This window comes from Melospiza melodia, chromosome 3 (genome assembly GCF_035770615.1).
Source record: "Melospiza melodia melodia isolate bMelMel2 chromosome 3, bMelMel2.pri, whole genome shotgun sequence".
NCBI classification, from domain to species: Eukaryota; Metazoa; Chordata; class Aves; order Passeriformes; family Passerellidae; genus Melospiza; species Melospiza melodia.
Genome location: NC_086196.1, coordinates 64,381,411 through 64,400,636, shown reverse-complemented (window position 1 = coordinate 64,400,636; position 19,226 = coordinate 64,381,411). Strand labels below are relative to the sequence as shown.

The 19,226-nt window shown below is 38.0% G+C and overlaps 1 protein-coding gene across 2 annotated transcripts in view; it reads left to right on the top strand.

The window, feature by feature from the left end:
- Nucleotides 1-19,226, top strand: part of PRKCE (protein kinase C epsilon) — a 288,247-nt gene that overhangs the window by 262,147 nt on the left and 6,874 nt on the right. Inside the window, exons 13-15 of one of the 2 annotated variants that reach the window (XM_063152060.1) lie at nt 352-540; nt 4,753-4,899; nt 12,484-12,513. In XM_063152060.1, coding sequence (XP_063008130.1) covers nt 352-540; nt 4,753-4,899; nt 12,484-12,498 — 351 coding nt within the window. In that variant the 3' untranslated portion in view covers nt 12,499-12,513. The remainder of the gene's footprint in view (nt 1-351; nt 541-4,752; nt 4,900-12,483; nt 12,514-19,226) is intronic. The other variant, XM_063152058.1, reaches the window with a different exon arrangement.

Here is a 19,226-nt window from a genome sequence, read left to right as displayed (position 1 = left end):
CACATTTTCCACCAGCCTGTTTTGTATATGTGATCTTTTTTCCCCTATAGTGTGACCTGCTTTAAACAGCTTGGGAGGATATGCAGCTCTTTTGCTCACAAGCATAGTCATTTACTCAGGGGACTGATAAAGTCTCAGTACTGCTGAGAACAGCATCTCATTGACACTTAGCTGTGCTAGTGCAAATTACATGGCTAAGAAACCCTGCCTGCTGTTGCTGAAATCAGTGTGTGATCCAGTCCTGCTTAGGCACTGGGGCATAGAAGGGCTATATCATGTTGGAACAGCAAATGTGCAGCTGAGACAGTTGTCTCACTTGTCTCTTCAATCCAATCTCTTTTTCTGTGCTAGATCCTCCAGGAGCTGGAATACGGTCCATCCGTGGACTGGTGGGCTCTGGGTGTTCTCATGTATGAAATGATGGCTGGACAACCCCCCTTTGAAGCTGACAATGAAGATGATCTCTTTGAATCCATCCTTCATGATGATGTGTTGTATCCAGTCTGGCTCAGTAAAGAGGCTGTCAGCATTTTAAAAGCAGTGAGTCTTCCATTACTTGCCTTCCTCCTCCTCCTCCTCATGGGTTTTTGGGGGGTTGATTTGTTGGGTTTTTTCTTGATTAAAATTGAATTTGCTGAAAGTTGTTGAGAGCAGTCACCACTGGGAGTTCAAGCACAGTTCAAAGTGCCACTGTTAGGATAATGGGGCCTTGGATAAATTACACTGCTTGTGGGAAAGGAACAGAATGTTTGTGTTCCACGCAGTACTACACTGTATAAATCTGTGTACTGCAGATTCATGTTTCAGGGAAAACCCCACCAGCTAGAACTGTGCTATCACTTTGACATTTTATATGCCATGTACTCCCATCACTAGAGTGGGAGAAGCACTACATAATTAAAGAAACAATGTTTTTTATTTTACCCGCTTACAAAATTTCCTGTGCCTTTGCTGTTTTTCCCCTGTCATCAAGATGAGTTTAAAGCCCTTTATTTACAGCTGCATGTTCTATTTTGTAGTTCACATGATAAGCAGTCTTACTTCAGTGTGATTGTTTCTGTTCTCATTGGGATTTTTCAGTATGAGTGATGACTTGACAGTAAATTGTGTCATCAAATGCCACAATTTTTAAAATCAGCCAATATGTACCACTGGGCAAATTTGGTTTTTAGACTACCTTTGTAAAGTCAAGTTTATAAAGTAATTCATTACTATGAATGACACTGACATAAATTCTTTTTTCTCTGCTAGTATCATCCCAAAATTGAAAGCAAAACAATACAGAAGCAGTTTGTCAATCCCCAGAGTTGGCAAAAACCCGAGAAGGATTTTTGGCCTAAAAAAATAACTTGGTTTTTATTTATTCCATTTTTCATTGTCTTTGAAACTGGGAAAGCTCTGCCTTTCTATATATTTTTCTTTCAGCATCTGGAGTAAGGGAGACTTTCAATTAAGAAAGCAGCTGATAATGTAAAATCCTGCAGAGATCTTCATACAGGCTTATTTTGAAAATGTGTATAAAACATAAATTGAGATTTTAACACCAGTTGACAGCACATTCTGCAGAAATTCTAATCTTGACCTTTTGATGAAAATGTCTTGAGGCTCCTTCTACTGAGCAAGAGAGAGGCTCTAGCAATGATTCAAAGCAGAAGTCGAAGTTAACCTCTCAGAAGTGTTTGAAGTATCTCCTTTGCTACATTCACTGTAGTGAGAAGATGAAGGTTTTTTTACTGCTGGCAGTAATTTATTAATACTTATTCTCCCTTCTCCCCCAAATAGCTTTCTGACTACTTTTTGTTAGCTCACATTATACTTCATGCATCCATTTCTGTTTCCAGACCATTTGATTATTTTACTTCAGCAATTAAAATATATAGACTTGAGCTGCAGAGTTCAGGCTTATATCCACAGCTCAGAGGTTATTTTGGCACATTGTAAAGGAAGGGTTGTTGTCAGTTTTCATACCTACATCTGATTTTCATTGGAGTCCAGGAGATTTTCTTTTAAAGCTGACTTTTTTACAGAATTTTCTTCATTTTGATAGTAGGAGTGGTGATTTGTACCTTGCTGCTGTCATAGCCTTTCAGGCATAAATTGATACAATTTAATGGAGCTGTGGCAATTTATACCATAAATAAACACATTTCCTTAGGATTAGCAACCTGCTGCCTACGAATGTACGGTATGAAACTTGCTTGAAACTTGTGTTCTTCATCTGATACTTGTCCATATGAAGAACAGGAAAAACAGAGGAAAGAAAGAGGCGTCTATGTATTTTACTGCTGAATGGTAGCAAGGGATTAATTTTGGAGCACTTCATTTCCTCACATTGTGCTTTGAGACATGAGTTTCATTCTTTTGAAACTGGTTTTTTTTTACAGTCCTTCAAACACTACATAAGGAAAGTTTAATAAGAAGACATTCTCTTGTATTAAGTGGCGATGTTGTCCTATTTTCTTAATAAACAGTTTTCCTGTTATTTCCATCAAAACACTGAGGATGATATTAAAGCTCAGTATTACAAGGCAGTGTGTTGCTTATCTCATGAAAATCCACACATCTTATTAGTCCTGTTTCTGTGAATTGACAGGAATTGCTATTTTAATTCTTTCCTGTGTAATAAGGAAAACAATTCTTTATTGAAATTTGCTCTCTGCTTCTTCCCAAGCAATGGAGAGATGTTGTCTCTACAATGTGTGTTCCCTGTGTACTGGGATGTAGTCTCTGGCTACAGAAGCAGAACTCTGTTTTTAAGCTGTGTGATTTATTTCAAGAAGCAAAATTTGGGGAGCCTAATCATCCTTGATTCAAGCCCTAAGCAGCATTTTGTCCTGTTATCACTTAAGTCGGTAGGAATGCTGATCCTAAAAGGCTTCTTCTTTCAGAAAAGGAGGTTTCTGCCTTAGCCATGGAAAGGTTTATGGCTATGGCTGTCAGCTCCATTTGCAACCATCTCTTCAGCAGAGTGCAGTTAACAGCTGTGTCTGTCCTGACAGTTGCATCAGTGTTGATGCTGGTGATAAACAGGGAATAAATGTCAGCTTTTGCTTCAGAAATAGAAAGGGATTAAATTAATGCAATTAAATGTCTGCTTTAGAAGTTTAATGTTTTTTCTTCATATATGCATGTGATATTTTTGTTTAAGTATTCATTCTTAAAATACATTCTCTTTCATCATCCATTTCACAGTTTCATGAAGTTTGTGAAGCACTAAACTGGACAGTATTCATACCGTCATGTCCTGGGCTTCTTAAAAAGTTACATGTCCAGATGCTTTCCCTGTCTCCAGTTTAAAACAAAGATAAAGCATGGCAGATACTAGGATCATATTTTACTTCTTTGATACCTGGATTATATGGTACAAAAAGCACATCCTGTAGTTTCCATGTTCTGTTTCTGCAATACATGTGGCTGCTAGTTCCTGGCCTGCTCGCTCCAGTCCTGGAGATGAAATAAAGCAGAGGAATGTAGGAATGCATTTTGTGGTTTTTCAAGAGACCTCACCAAAGCACAGTAATCCTTTCAAAAACTTAATTTCTCCTGCTCATAGAAAAGATTCCTGTAGTTTAGATATGACTTGCCTACTTGCAAAAGAACTTGCAGAGCAGTTGAACTCAAGACCAAAGAGAAGGATCATCTTCAGAACGGTGCGCGTATGTCAGAGACCACAGACAGAATTGCCTTGCTGATCTATGCTATACCTTTAAAATGACAGCAAGGGTACTCTCCTCTGAATGGTTGATCTAGATATCTAAAACCAATCTAGGGGCTTAAGTAGCTACTTGCCTAATACCTGGAGTACTAAAGCAAGGGCATGCTCTACAATAGTTTATTTTATTCTACGTTTGCTTTTTTTTCCTACAGAAGTATAGTATAATGTGATACATAAGTTGAAAAGCCACTGAACAATTATTACATTTTGTTTACTTTGTCCAGTTTTTCTAAATTTAAAGATGTTATATAATAGCTGAATATAAAGTTATAGCAAAGCTATTGAGCTAATTCTATCATGTGTTTGTGATTATAAGAACAGCATTCGTTGCTACTTGAATTGCAAGGATTCTGTGTCCACACAAATTAGGAAATAAGTAGAGCAATTGCTAATAAAAGAAGGAAAAATAACAGAGAAAAATCAGGAAAAGTATTATGAGCTTCCATCAGTTGATATCAATGTCTTACACCACTTGTACAGCTTTTTTCTGACAGGAATAGTAACAGTTTAAATGTGAGAAGTTTATAAATTACCACACTGGAGGAGACCAGTTAGTTTCAGTCGCTGACACTAATCGTGTACTAAAAATGAAAGATAATGTGCAAGTTATGTCATGGAGGACATGACATAATTTCCCATTCTCAAGGGAAGCTTTCTGCAGGTACTGATCACTCTCTCTGTCTCTGGAGGATTTAAGATCATCTTTCTTTCCTTTAGTATTTTTGGCTAAAGCTGAAAGTAGATAAGCTGAACGAGTATCTAGTCCTTTAACACTCCCAGTCAGATGAAATTAAGAGGTCTCAACAATAAACTGAAAGGGTTTCTTGCAGTAAATTTACAGTTTGGAGTCTCTGAATCTTATGGTTTGCCCAAAACCTCTGAAATATGGAGTGCCAGAATAAATGACCTTCTGAAAGGGAACTGTCTCTAAAAAATTAAGAATTTAAGAATTACAGTGTGTAATTGAGCAGCAAATGATTTCCAGGTATTGCCATTCATATTTTAACATTTCCCTCCTTTCCCTCTCCACCCTGTAGTTCATGACAAAGAATCCCAACAAGCGACTTGGCTGTGTGGCGTCACAAAACGGGGAAGATGCGATCAAGCAGCATCCATTTTTCAAGGAAATTGACTGGGTTCTTCTAGAACAAAGGAAAATCAAACCACCCTTCAAACCTCGCATTGTAAGTAACAGTTTGTATAACATTCAGAGAAAACTTGGTTTGGCAGTTCTACTTGTTGGCTTTTCTGAGAAATGAGATTACCTAATGCAGTGTTTTGAGGGCTGAAACAGTAACATAAAAATGGCACTGAGAAGATTACTTTGTCATTGTTTCTGTGAAGGTAAGTGTCAGGAATAAATGTAATGTAAAACAGAAAAATGTTCATGTTCATCCACATAAACCATAAGAGAGTTCAAAAAACATTTTTAATTACATTCTGTGTTCTCAAAGATGCCATAGCCAGAAAAGATGATTTCAGTTGACGTATCCTCTCTATACTTTCTGTGTGAACTCTTTACAGTTCTGCATTGCTGATGGCCACTGGATTTTGTAGTAAAACACAGACAAGAATTTATAAGGAATAGCATTTTAAGTGAAGAAATTTGGAAAAACAGCTTCTTGGGGGGAAGAAACACACATTATTATTAGATACATTTATATATTAACATTTTCCTGGATAGTAACCAAGTATTTCTATTTTAAAGTAACAAAAATCTGTAAAAAACAGCCCTACCTGCAGAAAGTCTGAAAGACATGCAAAAATATTTTATTCTGGTGTTTCTCTGGATGAAAACACAATTAAACAAATGTCACAATGCATGTGGTTATTCTGTGCTTACACACTGCAAGAGGCTAGCTTTGTGATAAATCCTCTGAGAGTGATTTGCATCGTTTGATTTCACAAGTTCCTAATTACAATGCTTGATTTGCCTGTGAATATGGTCAAAGTTCTTGTTTGTTTCTTTCTTTAAATAGTTTACAAAGGTATTAAAACACCCAAAAAGCAAAACAAATGAGCAAAATAAAAACCTTAGGAATCAAGTCCAAATCCTGAATTAAATTCAGAGGTGAAAAAGTCCCTTCTGTTTTTGAAGAATTGCTGTATGTTACATATAATGCCTTTACTTGAGTCCAATGAGATGCCTTTCCCCAAGTTCCTTGTGTAGATGGGGAAAGCAGGACTGATCGTCCAGAGCAGGAGCCTGAGGCAGCTCCTCTGGGCCCACTCTTGGGGAAATCTCTCTCGGTAGCTGTGCAGAAAAGGCCCAAAGGGACTGACAACTATGAGTGAAAGCCCTTATGAACCCTTTTCTAGGAGTAATAGTAATAGGTACAGTGTTGTCACATGAGGAAGGTTTTCCCAATGTATTGGAGGATGGAAACCTTACAGTGCCCTACATGCAGGGAGAGCTGGCCTGAGCCAGCCCCACTCCTGGGGGTGCAGCCAGCCCTCACCCTGCTGCCCAGATCCTCTCTGGAGGTGTGGCAGGCTTGCAGCTGCTGCCTCAGCTGATATACAAGCCTCTGCTCCGCTGCAGGAAGTGTAAACCCCAAAATTAACTCCTTTAGTACCTATCTGAAGCCTATTTAGTACTGTGGCTGTTTTCCACTCAGGTTCCACAGCTCTGAGATATCTGCACTTGGGCAAAGTCTGTGTTGAGCTGAGTTGCATTTGTGTAGCTCTTTTCTTGTTTTCACAAGAATTTGGCCTCTCATCTCACCATAATTTTTGTTGCTTTGCTCAATATTCATCAGAATTTTGTTTTTAAGTCATGATGAACTATTGCAGAATTATTTTCACTTTATGCCTGCATCTAATTTCCAGTTTCCTTTCATCTAGTCTGTTTATTGGCTGTTTTCCTTTCATGATCAAGATGCACAGTCCCTTTGACAATAGGTATTTTTATGAGGTTTTTATTATTTTTGTAACTACTCCCACTGTGGCAGTCCTTAAAAGTCAGGAGGTATTTCAATATCAGGTGATTTTATTCATTGCTGATATAAATGCCTTCTGCTTTCTCAGTGGGCTTTCTTTCTCTTTCTGGTAATTATTTCATTGTTATTATATTGTAAAGCCAATCCTATTTTGTTAATTCCTGATATTTTGTTCCTTTTCCTCTTTTCTACTTTCTTCATGGTATTTTAATTGAATTGTTCTGTTTCAGTAGTGATTGCAGATTATTTCAGAGTAGTCTGAAATTTGTATAATTCTAGGACAGTTCTTTGCTCCTTAATAATTGTTAGGGTGATTTTATACATCCATATTTACACTTCTGGTCATTTTTCTTCAGGCTACTTCTCTAATGTTGGATTTCATACTAATTCTTTCTATAATCTGTCTACCAACTTTCTTTATTCTACCAGATTTGATTCCTGCAGTCTAGTAGCTCTGTATGCTTGAATTTTTTTCTGAGCTCTTTTTTTTTTTTTTTTTATAGTGGTGAATTCAGATAATATGTACTCTATGTAACAGGCATCTCTTATTATTTTCATGTTCTCAGTCTGCGCTCTCTGAGCTATCTTCCCCAGTGACTGGGTTCTATCAGCTTTTACTGATAACTTTGAGCATACCTTATATATTTATGACCCATGTTTATGATCCATCAGCTATTTTGTGCCAAGTTGTATAAATTTTACAGTTGTTTGGATTTTATTGTTGTATAGCAATCTTTGTGCAAGGTCATACTTGAAATTTTTCTTTGTCCTCTTAAAACTGAATCATGTATTACTTGGAAAGTTAGATGTGATATAGATCTGGGCTGGAGAGAAAGATCACACAAATGAAATATAATTATTAATTATTCAACTTCAGAAATGGCAAATAAAGTGAGGGCAGTAAATTTCAAGTGCTATAAAGGTAGTTTTGTGTACTTGCCAAGCTAGTCTGGATTGCACTCACCTTGAAAAATTGTGAGAAGAGGAAAGAAGGTGAACACTAATGAAATATGATCTATTTTAAAATCTTCACAGAGAGTTCTTCTCTAAATTCAGTTGTGGGTGTAGCTTTGAAATTCATTGATTCAGATTGTAACTGTAACTGTAACAAATGTAACTGTTCCATAGCAGTGGAATAACTATGAAAAAACCATAACTAATGCCTGTGTTTGGAATGTTTTATGGTTTTTAACATCTTTTAGTATTAATAAAGGACTCTTGATTATTTAAAAGCGATTTGTAATATTAAGAGAGGATTAAAAAAATATTTTAATCTTGTGTTGAGGAGGGCCTAGTTCTGTGAAAAGATCTATGAAAAGAGAGGCCAGATTACTAGTCAGAAAATAGACATTCTTGCATGTGATGTGTGAGTGTAAATATGTGTTGAGGAAAAAAGTGTACAATGCATATGTAGCTCTCTGAAATTGAAATTGAGTTTTGCATGCACATACAAGAATGCATATACTTACACAGGTAGTCTTCTATTTTCTGACCAACCAGTAAGATGACTAAGGGGGGAATATTTATGATTATATCATAAACACTTTCAAAATAAAACAATGCGATGTGTTCAAATGAGCTACAGGCAATGTAAAGTGGTGAAACTAAACCAGTAAAGTCATTAGGGAAAATGGCCAAACACTGAGGTCCCATCAGACAGTGGAATGATCTGCCAAGGGAGGTCATGGAGGTGGTATTGTGGAAAAATTCTTGCTTCTGTTCTTCCTCACTCTTCTCAAAACACACGAGTTCCCTGATTAGCACAGCTGATTTGCTTTTCTCTTACCTTCCATCATTTCTCTGCCATAATAAATTTTCTGAGGAGCTATATTACATGGTATTGTCAGGCTGTGCTTCTCCATGGTTCAGGTGTGTCACTTCAGCTCTGCCAGCCTTAAGTATGAGTTTTTCAACTGAGCTTGGGAAAAAAAAAAAACAACTGCATCAAACTTTTAAAGGTTTTTGTTGTTCGTTTGTTTTTTTTTAATCTCATTCACACAGTGGATGGATGTAATTATGTTCCTTATTATACCAGAAATATACCATTAATGTCTTTCTAGTTTGTACATTATTTGATTATTCTAATGATGCTTTGGAAGCTGAATTTTCTTCCTGCATCCAGCATTAGAGTGGAAATTACCAAAAGGATTTTGAAAACCTGCCTATGTTTTTTTAAAATCTTGCATGAGTGCCCTGAACAGAGAACTCATACAAATAGCTGAGGTTCAGATTGCTAAACAGTGACAGAAGTGCCACCCTAGGCTGTCCACTGGGTAGAGACAGTGGAAGCAGATTTGGTGGTTCTGAAACCTGCTGGGAAGGATGTTTGCTTCTGCAGTTAATGATTTGGAATAGAGAATACAGAGGGGTTAAAATGCGCTGGGACTCAATCCTGTGATGCATGTTATCTGCCAACTCTTCCTCTCATACATCTAGGATCATGAGGCTTTTCAGCAGTAAAATTATTGTACATATGTGTGTGTATACAAATAAATAAATATAGTTCCATGTAGAGCTATTCTAAGTGTTAAGCTAGTGTACAAAAAATCATAGCTCTGGAGAATGTACATTAGAAATCAAGTAAACTGTTGAGCAGCTAGACAGCAGATGCTGGTTACATCTAAGCTCCAGTGACTTTGCAGTGTCTTTTAAGATCATTTTTACTGTTTTTAAATCCTAATTCTTACAGTTTCACAGCATGTCTTGAACATTTCTGACCAGTATTATTCATCCCTGAATGCAGTTGTGAAAATGTAACTGCATATGCAATAAGTACCATTTTAGACAGATACCCTTTCTCCAGAGCAACTGTTGTGAGACAGAAATCCTTTGAGGCATTTTAATCCTCTGTTGAGATTTTTTTTTAATGTATTCTTCCTAGAATTTTATTCCTTTTGGAATATGAAATTTCCATGATCAGTAGCCATAAGGCCAGGCCATGGTTTGCAACATAATTTATTGCTCAAGAACCACAAAGACCTTGATAGCATTCAGTGATTCTCTGCTCCCCATCTTTCTTTGTTTCCATGGCTCTATTCCTGGCTTGGTTGAGTTGCTTATTTCAACTTTCAAACTGCATTTGCTGTCTTAAAAATTAAAACAATGGTGCAGTAGATCAATTTCTTACATAAGTTATGGATGTGGTGGTAAGTGAGGTAGATCCTGCTTTGTGGCGTGATGGGATGGTTCTGTCTCTCCGTACCAAATACAAACTATGCATTACAAACAGTAATTGAAACAGATTACTGCTTCTGCTTTAATGTATTGATTAATTTTGTATTGTTACAGTTCTGTGCAATAAATTCTTTGTGCCATTTCTCAGAGCACAGCTGGCCTGCTGAAAGTTCTCCAGAGTAAACCTGTGGCCTGCTGACATGTCAGCAAAATCAGCCAGAAAAAAGCCCAGAAACAAGTGCACAAATGGCAAAAAGTTGCAGTATCACAGTACCTCTTGCCAGTGACGAAGGAAAATCACTGCCTAAAATTTGTTACTCATTTGGCTGAAGTCAGTAAGCATCAATTTAATAGAATCATAGAATAGTGTGGATTGTAAAGGACCTTTAGAGATCATCTAGTCCAACCCCTCTGCAGCAAGCCTAACCAACCCTATCAGGTGCTCAGAGCCATGTCCTTGAATGTTTCCAGAAATGGAGCATCTCTCACCAGTCTGAGCAACCTGTTCAGTGTTTCACTGTCCTCATTGTAAGCAATTTCTTTATTATAACTAGTTTAAATTACCCTCTTTCAGTTTAAAACCATTACCCTCTGTCCTATGGCAACAGGCCCTCTCCTTTTTTTCAAGCCCTCTTTGAGTATTGAAAGTCCGCAATATAGGGTCTCCCTGGGATCTGCACTTCTCCAGGCTTAATAGCCCCAGCTCTCTTTGCCCTTCCTCATAGGAGATGTGCTCCAGCCCTCTGAGGGGTTTCTTTTTGATTTCTGTAGAATTAGACCTACATGGACACTCCTGTCCTTTCAGACTGAGTTTTCACTGTCAACCCTTGCAAATGTGCGTGCCAACAGACAGACCTGCCTCTTTCATCTACCCTGTTGTCAATGTTAGTATTGGGAAAATTTGAGACGCTGTCTAAGATGTCCTCAACATGAAAAAGCTGAAGAACTCTCAGTGAGAGGGTACTACAAGCCCTGGTAAAACAGATGTTTGCCATATGTATTTCTTTCTAGCAATTAAGCCAAAGTTTCATCACTAATGGCTTTATCAGTGCCTGTGGCAATCCATTCATAGTGTGGCTTTATGGAGATGAAGTTAACAAAATCATATTACAATGATTCACTGTCAACATGCAGCTTTCACAGAACAATGCATTATTTTAATTTTCTCAATGCACTCATAATTTTTTGGTTTTTCATTTTAAAAGCTCACTTTCCTCAAGAGCATTAAAGACAAAATGAATGGGATAGCCTATTGCAGAATTGTATCTTGCACTATGGCCCAACAGCTGCTGCTGGCCTGTTCATCTAATATGCCTTCCTTCATTTTGCAGCCTCTTCAATTTCTATTGGTACTGAGAATATGTTCTGAATCATTGTATGTTCCTTCTTCAGTTCTGACTTAGGGTAGAGAGCTGATCTAGCAGCTACAACCAGAGACCCAAGAATTGCAACATATATAAGTTCCTCCACCAGATTTTCTAGAAAATCATTATGTGGTCCAGGCTGCATCATCTAATCTTTTCTCACTTCAATTTCCCCTCTGTGGTAATTACAGGCAAAGTTGAGGGCCAGTGAAAAAATATGACTGAGGAATGTCAAAAAAAAAAGTGCTAAAGATCAGCCTGCTTTTAAATTGACTGGATGTTTAGGACTTCCCTTGGAAGAGTGTTCTTATGCTATACCAGACCTCAGTGTTAGCAGATTTCCTCTCAGCCTCAAATTGCACCTTTCTCAGCTCCAGTAACTCTAAGATAATGATAAACCATTATGGAAGTCCCTCCCCCCTTAGTTATCACTGTCTGAGCCACATTGTCTGTATGCAGTTTCCTTTGAGAACCTGAACTCCCTGGTTAAGTCTTGACTTAAGGATGCCAGCAATGTGTCCTCTTTCAGTTCTGCACTGCAGCAAAGGTTTGAAATAAAGTCATTCCCAAGTACGAAATTTTAGTCATAGCCAATTATCGTGGGTTTCAACTGGAGTCACTGAGCACTGTGAATTTTCTTTTCCCCCTCCCCTGAATGAGTGAAAAACTGGCAAAATTTTGGCAATCCTTTGCCTGTGACTGAATGAGAAGCTGGATGCCCACAGTGTTTGGAAGCTGGGTAATAAGTAGCAAATAGAAATCAGCACCTCTGGAGTGTCAGCTGGGCTGTTTGCACAGGCAAACAGGCAAACCTGCCTCTGGGTGGGTGCTGCACTGAATGGCCCCCAAAAATGTCTTCAATTAGAGAGGTGTGTGTTCAAATTGCTGCAGCAACCATCTGCTTACTGTGAAATATGGCTGGAATCCTTAAAGAGGGACCACGTTTCTGGAGAAAACTTTACAATGTGTTAGCCTGAAACATAAGTTCTATATTTGCAGATTCATTTTCATACATGAGTGATTGCAGGCAAAGATTTTTTTACTTTTTAATGAGGGATTTTTAACCTAGTGTTGGGAAGTCATGATACTGTTTTGGTGGGGGTTCTTTGGCACACCTCTACTTTTTTGTGACGATAGATTGTATCATCATCCATGCAGAATTATGACTTTGCCTTTACGCTGTGGGGAAGAAATCCTGTAAAATGCAGTATCATTCAATAGCACCAGAAGGAACATAGGAAATTACAGGCCAAGTAAATTTCTTTTTGTATAAATGTTCTCTCTTTTCAAGTTTGCTTCAGTGTGAATGTCCCTCTTTAAGGTAAGGCCTTCAATATGGGGAAAATGTCAAGGTAGGTCCACTTTTAGGCCTAATAACCTTGAGGTGTCCCTTCAGTTTCATGATATATTTCCATTCAGTCATCAGTGCATGGCAATGAGCATTTAGCAGATGGGCACGCAAGGGGCTATACTGCATGCCTTTGCATGAAGTGTTACTGCTTAGGCACTGGGGAGTGATCTTCAGACCTTAGACCCTCATGTACCATTATTACACATTGAACATGATGTATTTCCCACTTGCTGCAAACATTTCAGGCATAGGAAAACCATGGGCTTTCTTCTGAGAGTGATACCGCGTGGATTAATATCGATATACAAAAAAAATTATTACAAATGGGGTACACTGTCAAAATGGTTAGCATACATCCTTAAAAAAAACCAAAGAAAAATGGATGTGGACTTTTGAGACAGGCTTTTTATTACTGACAGTCATCATGGTGGACCTCCTACAATTTTTCTGCATGCTGCCCCTGTCACAGAATATCATGAATCAGAATATTGAATTTCAGATGGTTCCTAGAAGTTACACTTTTCTGCTACTGGGTTTGAGTGTAAGCCAGGTGGCTGCTGGTTGAGAAGCATTGGTTGTTTTCAGGCAATGAAATTCAAGATCTCAGCTGAGCTTGCTGCAGGCAGCTGTGAACAACAAATATTACCATAGTCATGCCTGCAGTGTAACTCAGACCAATCAGTCCAGTGGCTGGGCAGGACAGAGGAGTCTGGAATACTGCTGCCTCTTTCCTCAACAAAGGAAAACACCTTGGTTTTCAAAGCTTCAACTACTTTGGCACTTTGTACAACCTCTAAGTTTGCCCAAGATATAAGTATATAGCTTTTGAGGAGCCTATCTGCAGCTTAGAGAAATCTGAAGTGAACTGGTATTTTTAAGGGCTTTCAGTGTTGGGCTTGTTGTTTGTTTTTTGGGTTTTTTTTTTTGTTTGTTTGTTTGTTTTTTATTTTATGTACAAGGTTTTGTTTTCCCAGAATTTCCCATTCAGTTAGTCTGATTTTGGTTTTTTTTTTTAATTATCTTCAGTGTCAGTGCCTCCAGCAACTGTTTGTAGATGTGATTACCATAACACTAGAATTACAGAAGTTAGAAAGCTACTTCCCAACACTGCAAGTTCCCAAATATTTATAAGTTAAACAATTTTTATTATGTTTCTTTTGATTCTGTACTGGGGATCCATCAGTATTTGTTTGGTTTTGCTAAGTCCTGGTTTTATAGCACTAAAATATTTTCATTCTGGACAATTAAGTCCATATAACCATCTGTTAAGTGTACATTGTTAAGTGGTGCCCTTTAGGATAGAGTGATAAGCAACCAGAGCATACCTGCTTTCCTTTTGGGCTTCCCCAGAAAAACACAAATTCTGTTTCACTTTCTGACTGCTTTAATCTCCAGTGCAATTTTCATGAAGTTATTTAAAACATTAAGTGAAATAATCTTGTTATGTTAACTTGCATTCTTATGTATATTCTCAAGAATTCACACTGAAATATTTCATTTTATATTAATGTAGATAATATATAATATTCCTAGGTTGGGCCTAATCCTGATGTCAGTAAAAATCAGTGGAAAAACACCAGCTGATTAAGAAGCAGTAGCATCTGGCTCTTTATCAGAAGGTGGAATTTATAAAAAAAAAAAAAGTCAAGACTCATTGAAATCTAGCCTTTTCTGACTAATCCCATCCCAGCTGGAGTCCCATAAACATTGAATATAAAAAGAGCTTTGGCTTTGGGTTTATTTCTCGTGCAGAACTTTCTGTACTAGCAGTGCACTATGCTAATGCAAGCACTAGGTCTTGCTAGGGTGTTCACCCAAAATGGGCAGCAAAAATGTGTCAGTGTGTGTGTTCCCAGCTCAGCAGACTAGTGCAAAACTTCACTCCTTTGACATGTGCACTGCTAGGCAGAGGGAGGAGTGAAGCAGCTGGTGTGTAGCTATTTATCTACAGTAGCAGGACAGGGAAGACACCTCTACATGGTGAGGAGTCCTAGCACTTCATTAGCTGCTGCTTTCCTCTTGTTGGGCTGCTGTGCTGGCATAAGGGATTTTGTTCCTGGTCCTCTCAACAGCATGCTCCAGGGGTCACGTGCTTAAATCCCAAGGGATGAGAGGAACACTCAGTATAAACACTTGCTAAAAACCTTAAGCACAGATCTTGTTCCTTGCATGCCATAATCACTTTTGTGAAGGACCTAGAGAACAGCAGCTCTCTTGGCTGAACTCTGGAGTACGGAAAAGAAGGATTTAAAGACCATGACTGCCCATGACTCTTTGGAAGATTGTGATTATATTTGACTAGAACAAGAAGAAAGGGAGAATGAGGGGTTTTTTCTGTCATGTCTGCATTAATAGCTCAAATTCCCAGTAAGATGGGATTCCCACTGTGCAAAAAGCCACATAAGTGAAAGACAGTCAGGAGATTTTTGACAGTGATTGAGGGATCACAGCCCACCTAGGAGACCAAAAATAGGAAGAAAACTAGATAAATGATGAAGAGAAAATTACTCAAGCTCAAAGCAAATCAGTAGCAAAACCAAGAATTAAAGTCATGTCACTACAAACTCTGATATATCATGCTGTGCTCTTTGAATAAAGCTGTGTTCTAAAAAAGGCAGTCACAGGGTCTGGAAGAAAGGTGGAAAGAAGATGTATTGAGTGGCATAAGTAATAGGCATTCATGCATAGTCCTACAGTGTCCTTTACTTAGCCTATGATCTGAATGTGCATTAGTTAAAATAAAAACAAAGGTAGCATCCTCAGCTGCTTACTAAAGTCACATACATCTTTATTTTGCTCTGTTTTTGTAAAGGCTTAAAAACATTCATTACACTTAAAAATATAATCTCTAACAATTCAGTGGTCTTAGCAATAACCATCATTGTGTAGCTTTCTCCATTTGTCTTAGGTAAAACCTGCTATACCATTTTGCTGTATGAAAGCCTGTCATATTCACCCCCCATGTCAAACTAATTAGCTAGAGTATCAAAGAGCATAAATTTCCAGAAATGTAGGTATTCTTGCCAAAAACTGTGTGGCATTCCTACTCTTTGGCCTGTCATGCAAACTATTTTAGTCTGTAACTGAGTCTTGGAATTTTGCTCCCACTATATGTGTCGTCACACCTTTCAAGCTGTAATTTTTTTCTACATCCAGCCTCACAATGCATGTCAGGGCTCCTTGATAGAGGAGAGCTCAGAATCACAAGATACTACTATATAATTTAATGTCATCATCAGGAAGGCTTCCATAATGTGGTACTTTTCTGTAAAGAAAAGGTGACTGTAAGCAAAATAAAATGTTAGAAAGTCAGACAATATTTATTCAGGATACACGGAGTGTCTTGAAATATTTCATTACATCACTCATCAATGTACTAACATCAGAGTCTCCTTAATTTATTCCTTCTCTTTGTGATTGCTTAAAGAATGCAAAGTAAAGTAAATAAGTGTATTGGTCTTTTACAGAATTTATCTGGTCAAGTGCCTCAGTGCATAGTCAATCTATATTTGGATAACTTTATCAGTGATTTTTCAGATGGCTCCTGGAAGCCACTGAAATTCTAGGAAAATGTGCCTCACTTTTTCCTCTGCTTTGCCAGTAATCTCCATTGTCTGGTTAGTCCTTTGTGCCAAGGTGCTAGGGATCAGGAAGGCCAAAAGGTTTCTACGTGTGTGTTTGAGGACTCACCAGCAGGTGGTTCAGCACATTGTCACAGATGCACCAGCCCTGATTCCTGTCACGCTGCTATGACAGTGGTAGGAATGCAGTTTCAGGAGAACTGCACCTCAACAACTGAAAATGGGCTAATCTTGGATGTGTGCCAGGGTGTAAGAGGGAAGGTGATGTGGCTGATCATGACCTTAGAGCAGCTGAGGATATCAGTTGAAGGATATCAATGGAAGCTTGCCAGTATAATGTGAATTAGACAGACACACGTATAAAATCTGTACTGCAGAATAATCATAAGGTTTGCAATAGGAATCACATTGTAGGGTATTTTCATATGATAGCTCCATTACTTTCTCTTCCTCTCTTTCCTCCCCTTCCCAAGAAGAAATATGAAATTGTTTCTCATAAGGTTAAATATCTCAAAGAAACCTACCTTAAGGGGAAGATGTAGTGTAGGAATTCAGAAGTTGGCACTCTTTCCCTGCAGTCTTTTCACTTCAAAAAATTTATTCTACCACAGCATAGCTAATGAGCAATAGCTCTGTGTGGAAGCAAGCCCCGAGAAGATGAACACAATGGATTTTGAGAGCAAAGGACTAAGCACAGATGGAAGGCTGGTGCCGAGCTCCCCTAAACCTCCTGTGAAATCTATCTCCATCCAAGTTCTGCACAGAAATAGCTGTTGTGTAGCAATCAGCCTATGAACAAATGTTTGCTATGTATATATAGCATTTTGCTGTATATAACTTTAGTGCTGTGTTCTCAGGGTGATGAGTACACCAAGTAGGGCCATGGAGGACAAGAGATGCACAAGGACTGCTAGAAGAGGTTCATTGCCCAGACCACGAACACAGGGTGGTTGTCAGGGAACCTGCAGAGCTTTGATTTTGTTTGCCTTGCTGTTTGTTTTGTGGGGGTGGTTTTGGGAGGCTCTGGTTTTGAGGAAGTCTGTGTAAAAGTGACATAGAAAGGCTGACATTCTGGCCCTGGAGTCATTAAATGTTTTTGCCCCTAATTGTTTAGGTTATTTCTCCTTCCCAGTTGACCCATTTCACATTCCTAAGAAAGGGAATGCCATTTCAGTATAAATGTGGTTTCAGTTTAGTGTATCACAAATGATCCCTTTTAAAATCCATCATTTTGTGAATTTGCTTGGTGTTTATTAAATATCTGTGTACTTCCACAGCAGATTAAAGTATGGGCTGCATAGATTGACATGCTTTTCAAATATTGTTTCCCTATCTATTAACATCTTTGTTGAGTGAGGGGCCTTTCCCACTACTTTCACTTAATGTGGTGTCCTTTACCTCTAATGAAAGCACAGTCTAGGAGAATCAAATCTCACCCTCTGCTTGGAAGTAATGAATGTTGTTATATCTTAAAAAGCTACTTGGATTCAAAAGCCTTCTTATCATCATAAGCTTCAGTTGAGTATATTACAGCTCATGGCAAATGTGTTGTCACTGTTCCATGTGTGAATAGAGCAATTAACCTGCTGAGAAAATTTAATGACTTGTAGTGTTATTTTGATAACATGTATTTCTTATCTTCTGAAATTAGACAAGCTAGGAAATACTCCTTATACTGATACAGATTCTCAGGACATGCAAATACTCTGAAGAGGCATCCTGAGGATAAATTGAAAGGCCAGAGGTGTTGTGCTTCTTAGCCCATTTCCTTTAAAATATTCATACTGCATTTATTTATAAATAGCATGAGTTGTGGGCAAAAGTGAGTGCTCATTATAGTTCATCTCAAATATTTAGAAACTACTACACCTTTACAAAAAGAGATCCAATCAGTGGTGCTAAGTGATCTCTGCCTGTGCTGTGGTTTTTGTTATCATAATAAGGAGAGGTGAAAGAGAGGACGGTGACATGTGAGGTTAGCCACATAACCCTGTGCTTCAAACCAGCTGGTTTGATGGCTGAGTTTCCCTTTGTCTTGATAAATATAATCTGAAAATCTTAACAGAAAGGAGGTAAATACAAAATGTTTGAGCTTTTATCATCCTGATGGAAGAATTTTTTCTTGATGATACTGTGTCAAACATGGGAATCACTTATTACTTACTGAAGCAAAATTCTGTATAAAATTAAGTGATACCAATACATATGAGAAAGTGTGACTCTTGCTGCATGTCCCATTCCTGCTGCACTGTGCCCCTGGAGCTGTACATCAAAAGCTGCAGCAGCCTTCTATATATTTTTTTTTTTGTTTAATATATTATATTGTTTATATTTAAACAGTATATTGTGAATTTGTTGGACAATCAGACTAAAACACAAAACCCAGTCTTTTGTGGCAGTGTTGTTTCCTATCCACCTCCTCCATCTGTTTTTTTTACCTTCTCTGAGCAGCCTTTGAAGCTGCTGGACAGTGCTAGCACAGTTATAGGAGCTGTTTGAGCTTTCAGTGGACTTGAAAGGGCTTCAGTGATTTTCTGCAAATTAAATGAAAATAAGTAAGACTAAAGAGAGAGACTCCTTAATGTCTCCAAACTGGAGAATTAGTTTAATCTTTATTAAGCAGAAGAGAGTCCACTGAGCCTCTTGGCCTCATGATACATCTCATGAGTTGTCCAAGCTTTGCTGAGTTCCCTGGTTTGGAACACCCTCTGTCAGGTGACTTCTTGCAAGGATTTCTGTGGCTTTTCAATACCGAAGGCTCCCATCATTCACATTTGGTTCATGTAATCAGTGGAAGGAATGGCAAGTTTTCACTTTCTGAATGTATTTTCAGTGATAACATCAACTTAAATTTCTTTTTTCACTTTGAAATTCATGTAAAGTCATTTAATAATCACTGACAGACAAGGTTGTTAATCCTCAACACTGGAAAGCTTAATAACCAGATTTTAGTGGGGTTTTCGTAAGCTTGAGTTTGTAACTGCAGGTAGAAATTGAATGTTTTATTGAAATGACAGTAAAACCAAAAACAATTCAGAAAACCACTGTTTAATGTGGGCTTATCACTAGCATCTTTTAACAACTATGTGAAGAAATCTGAAA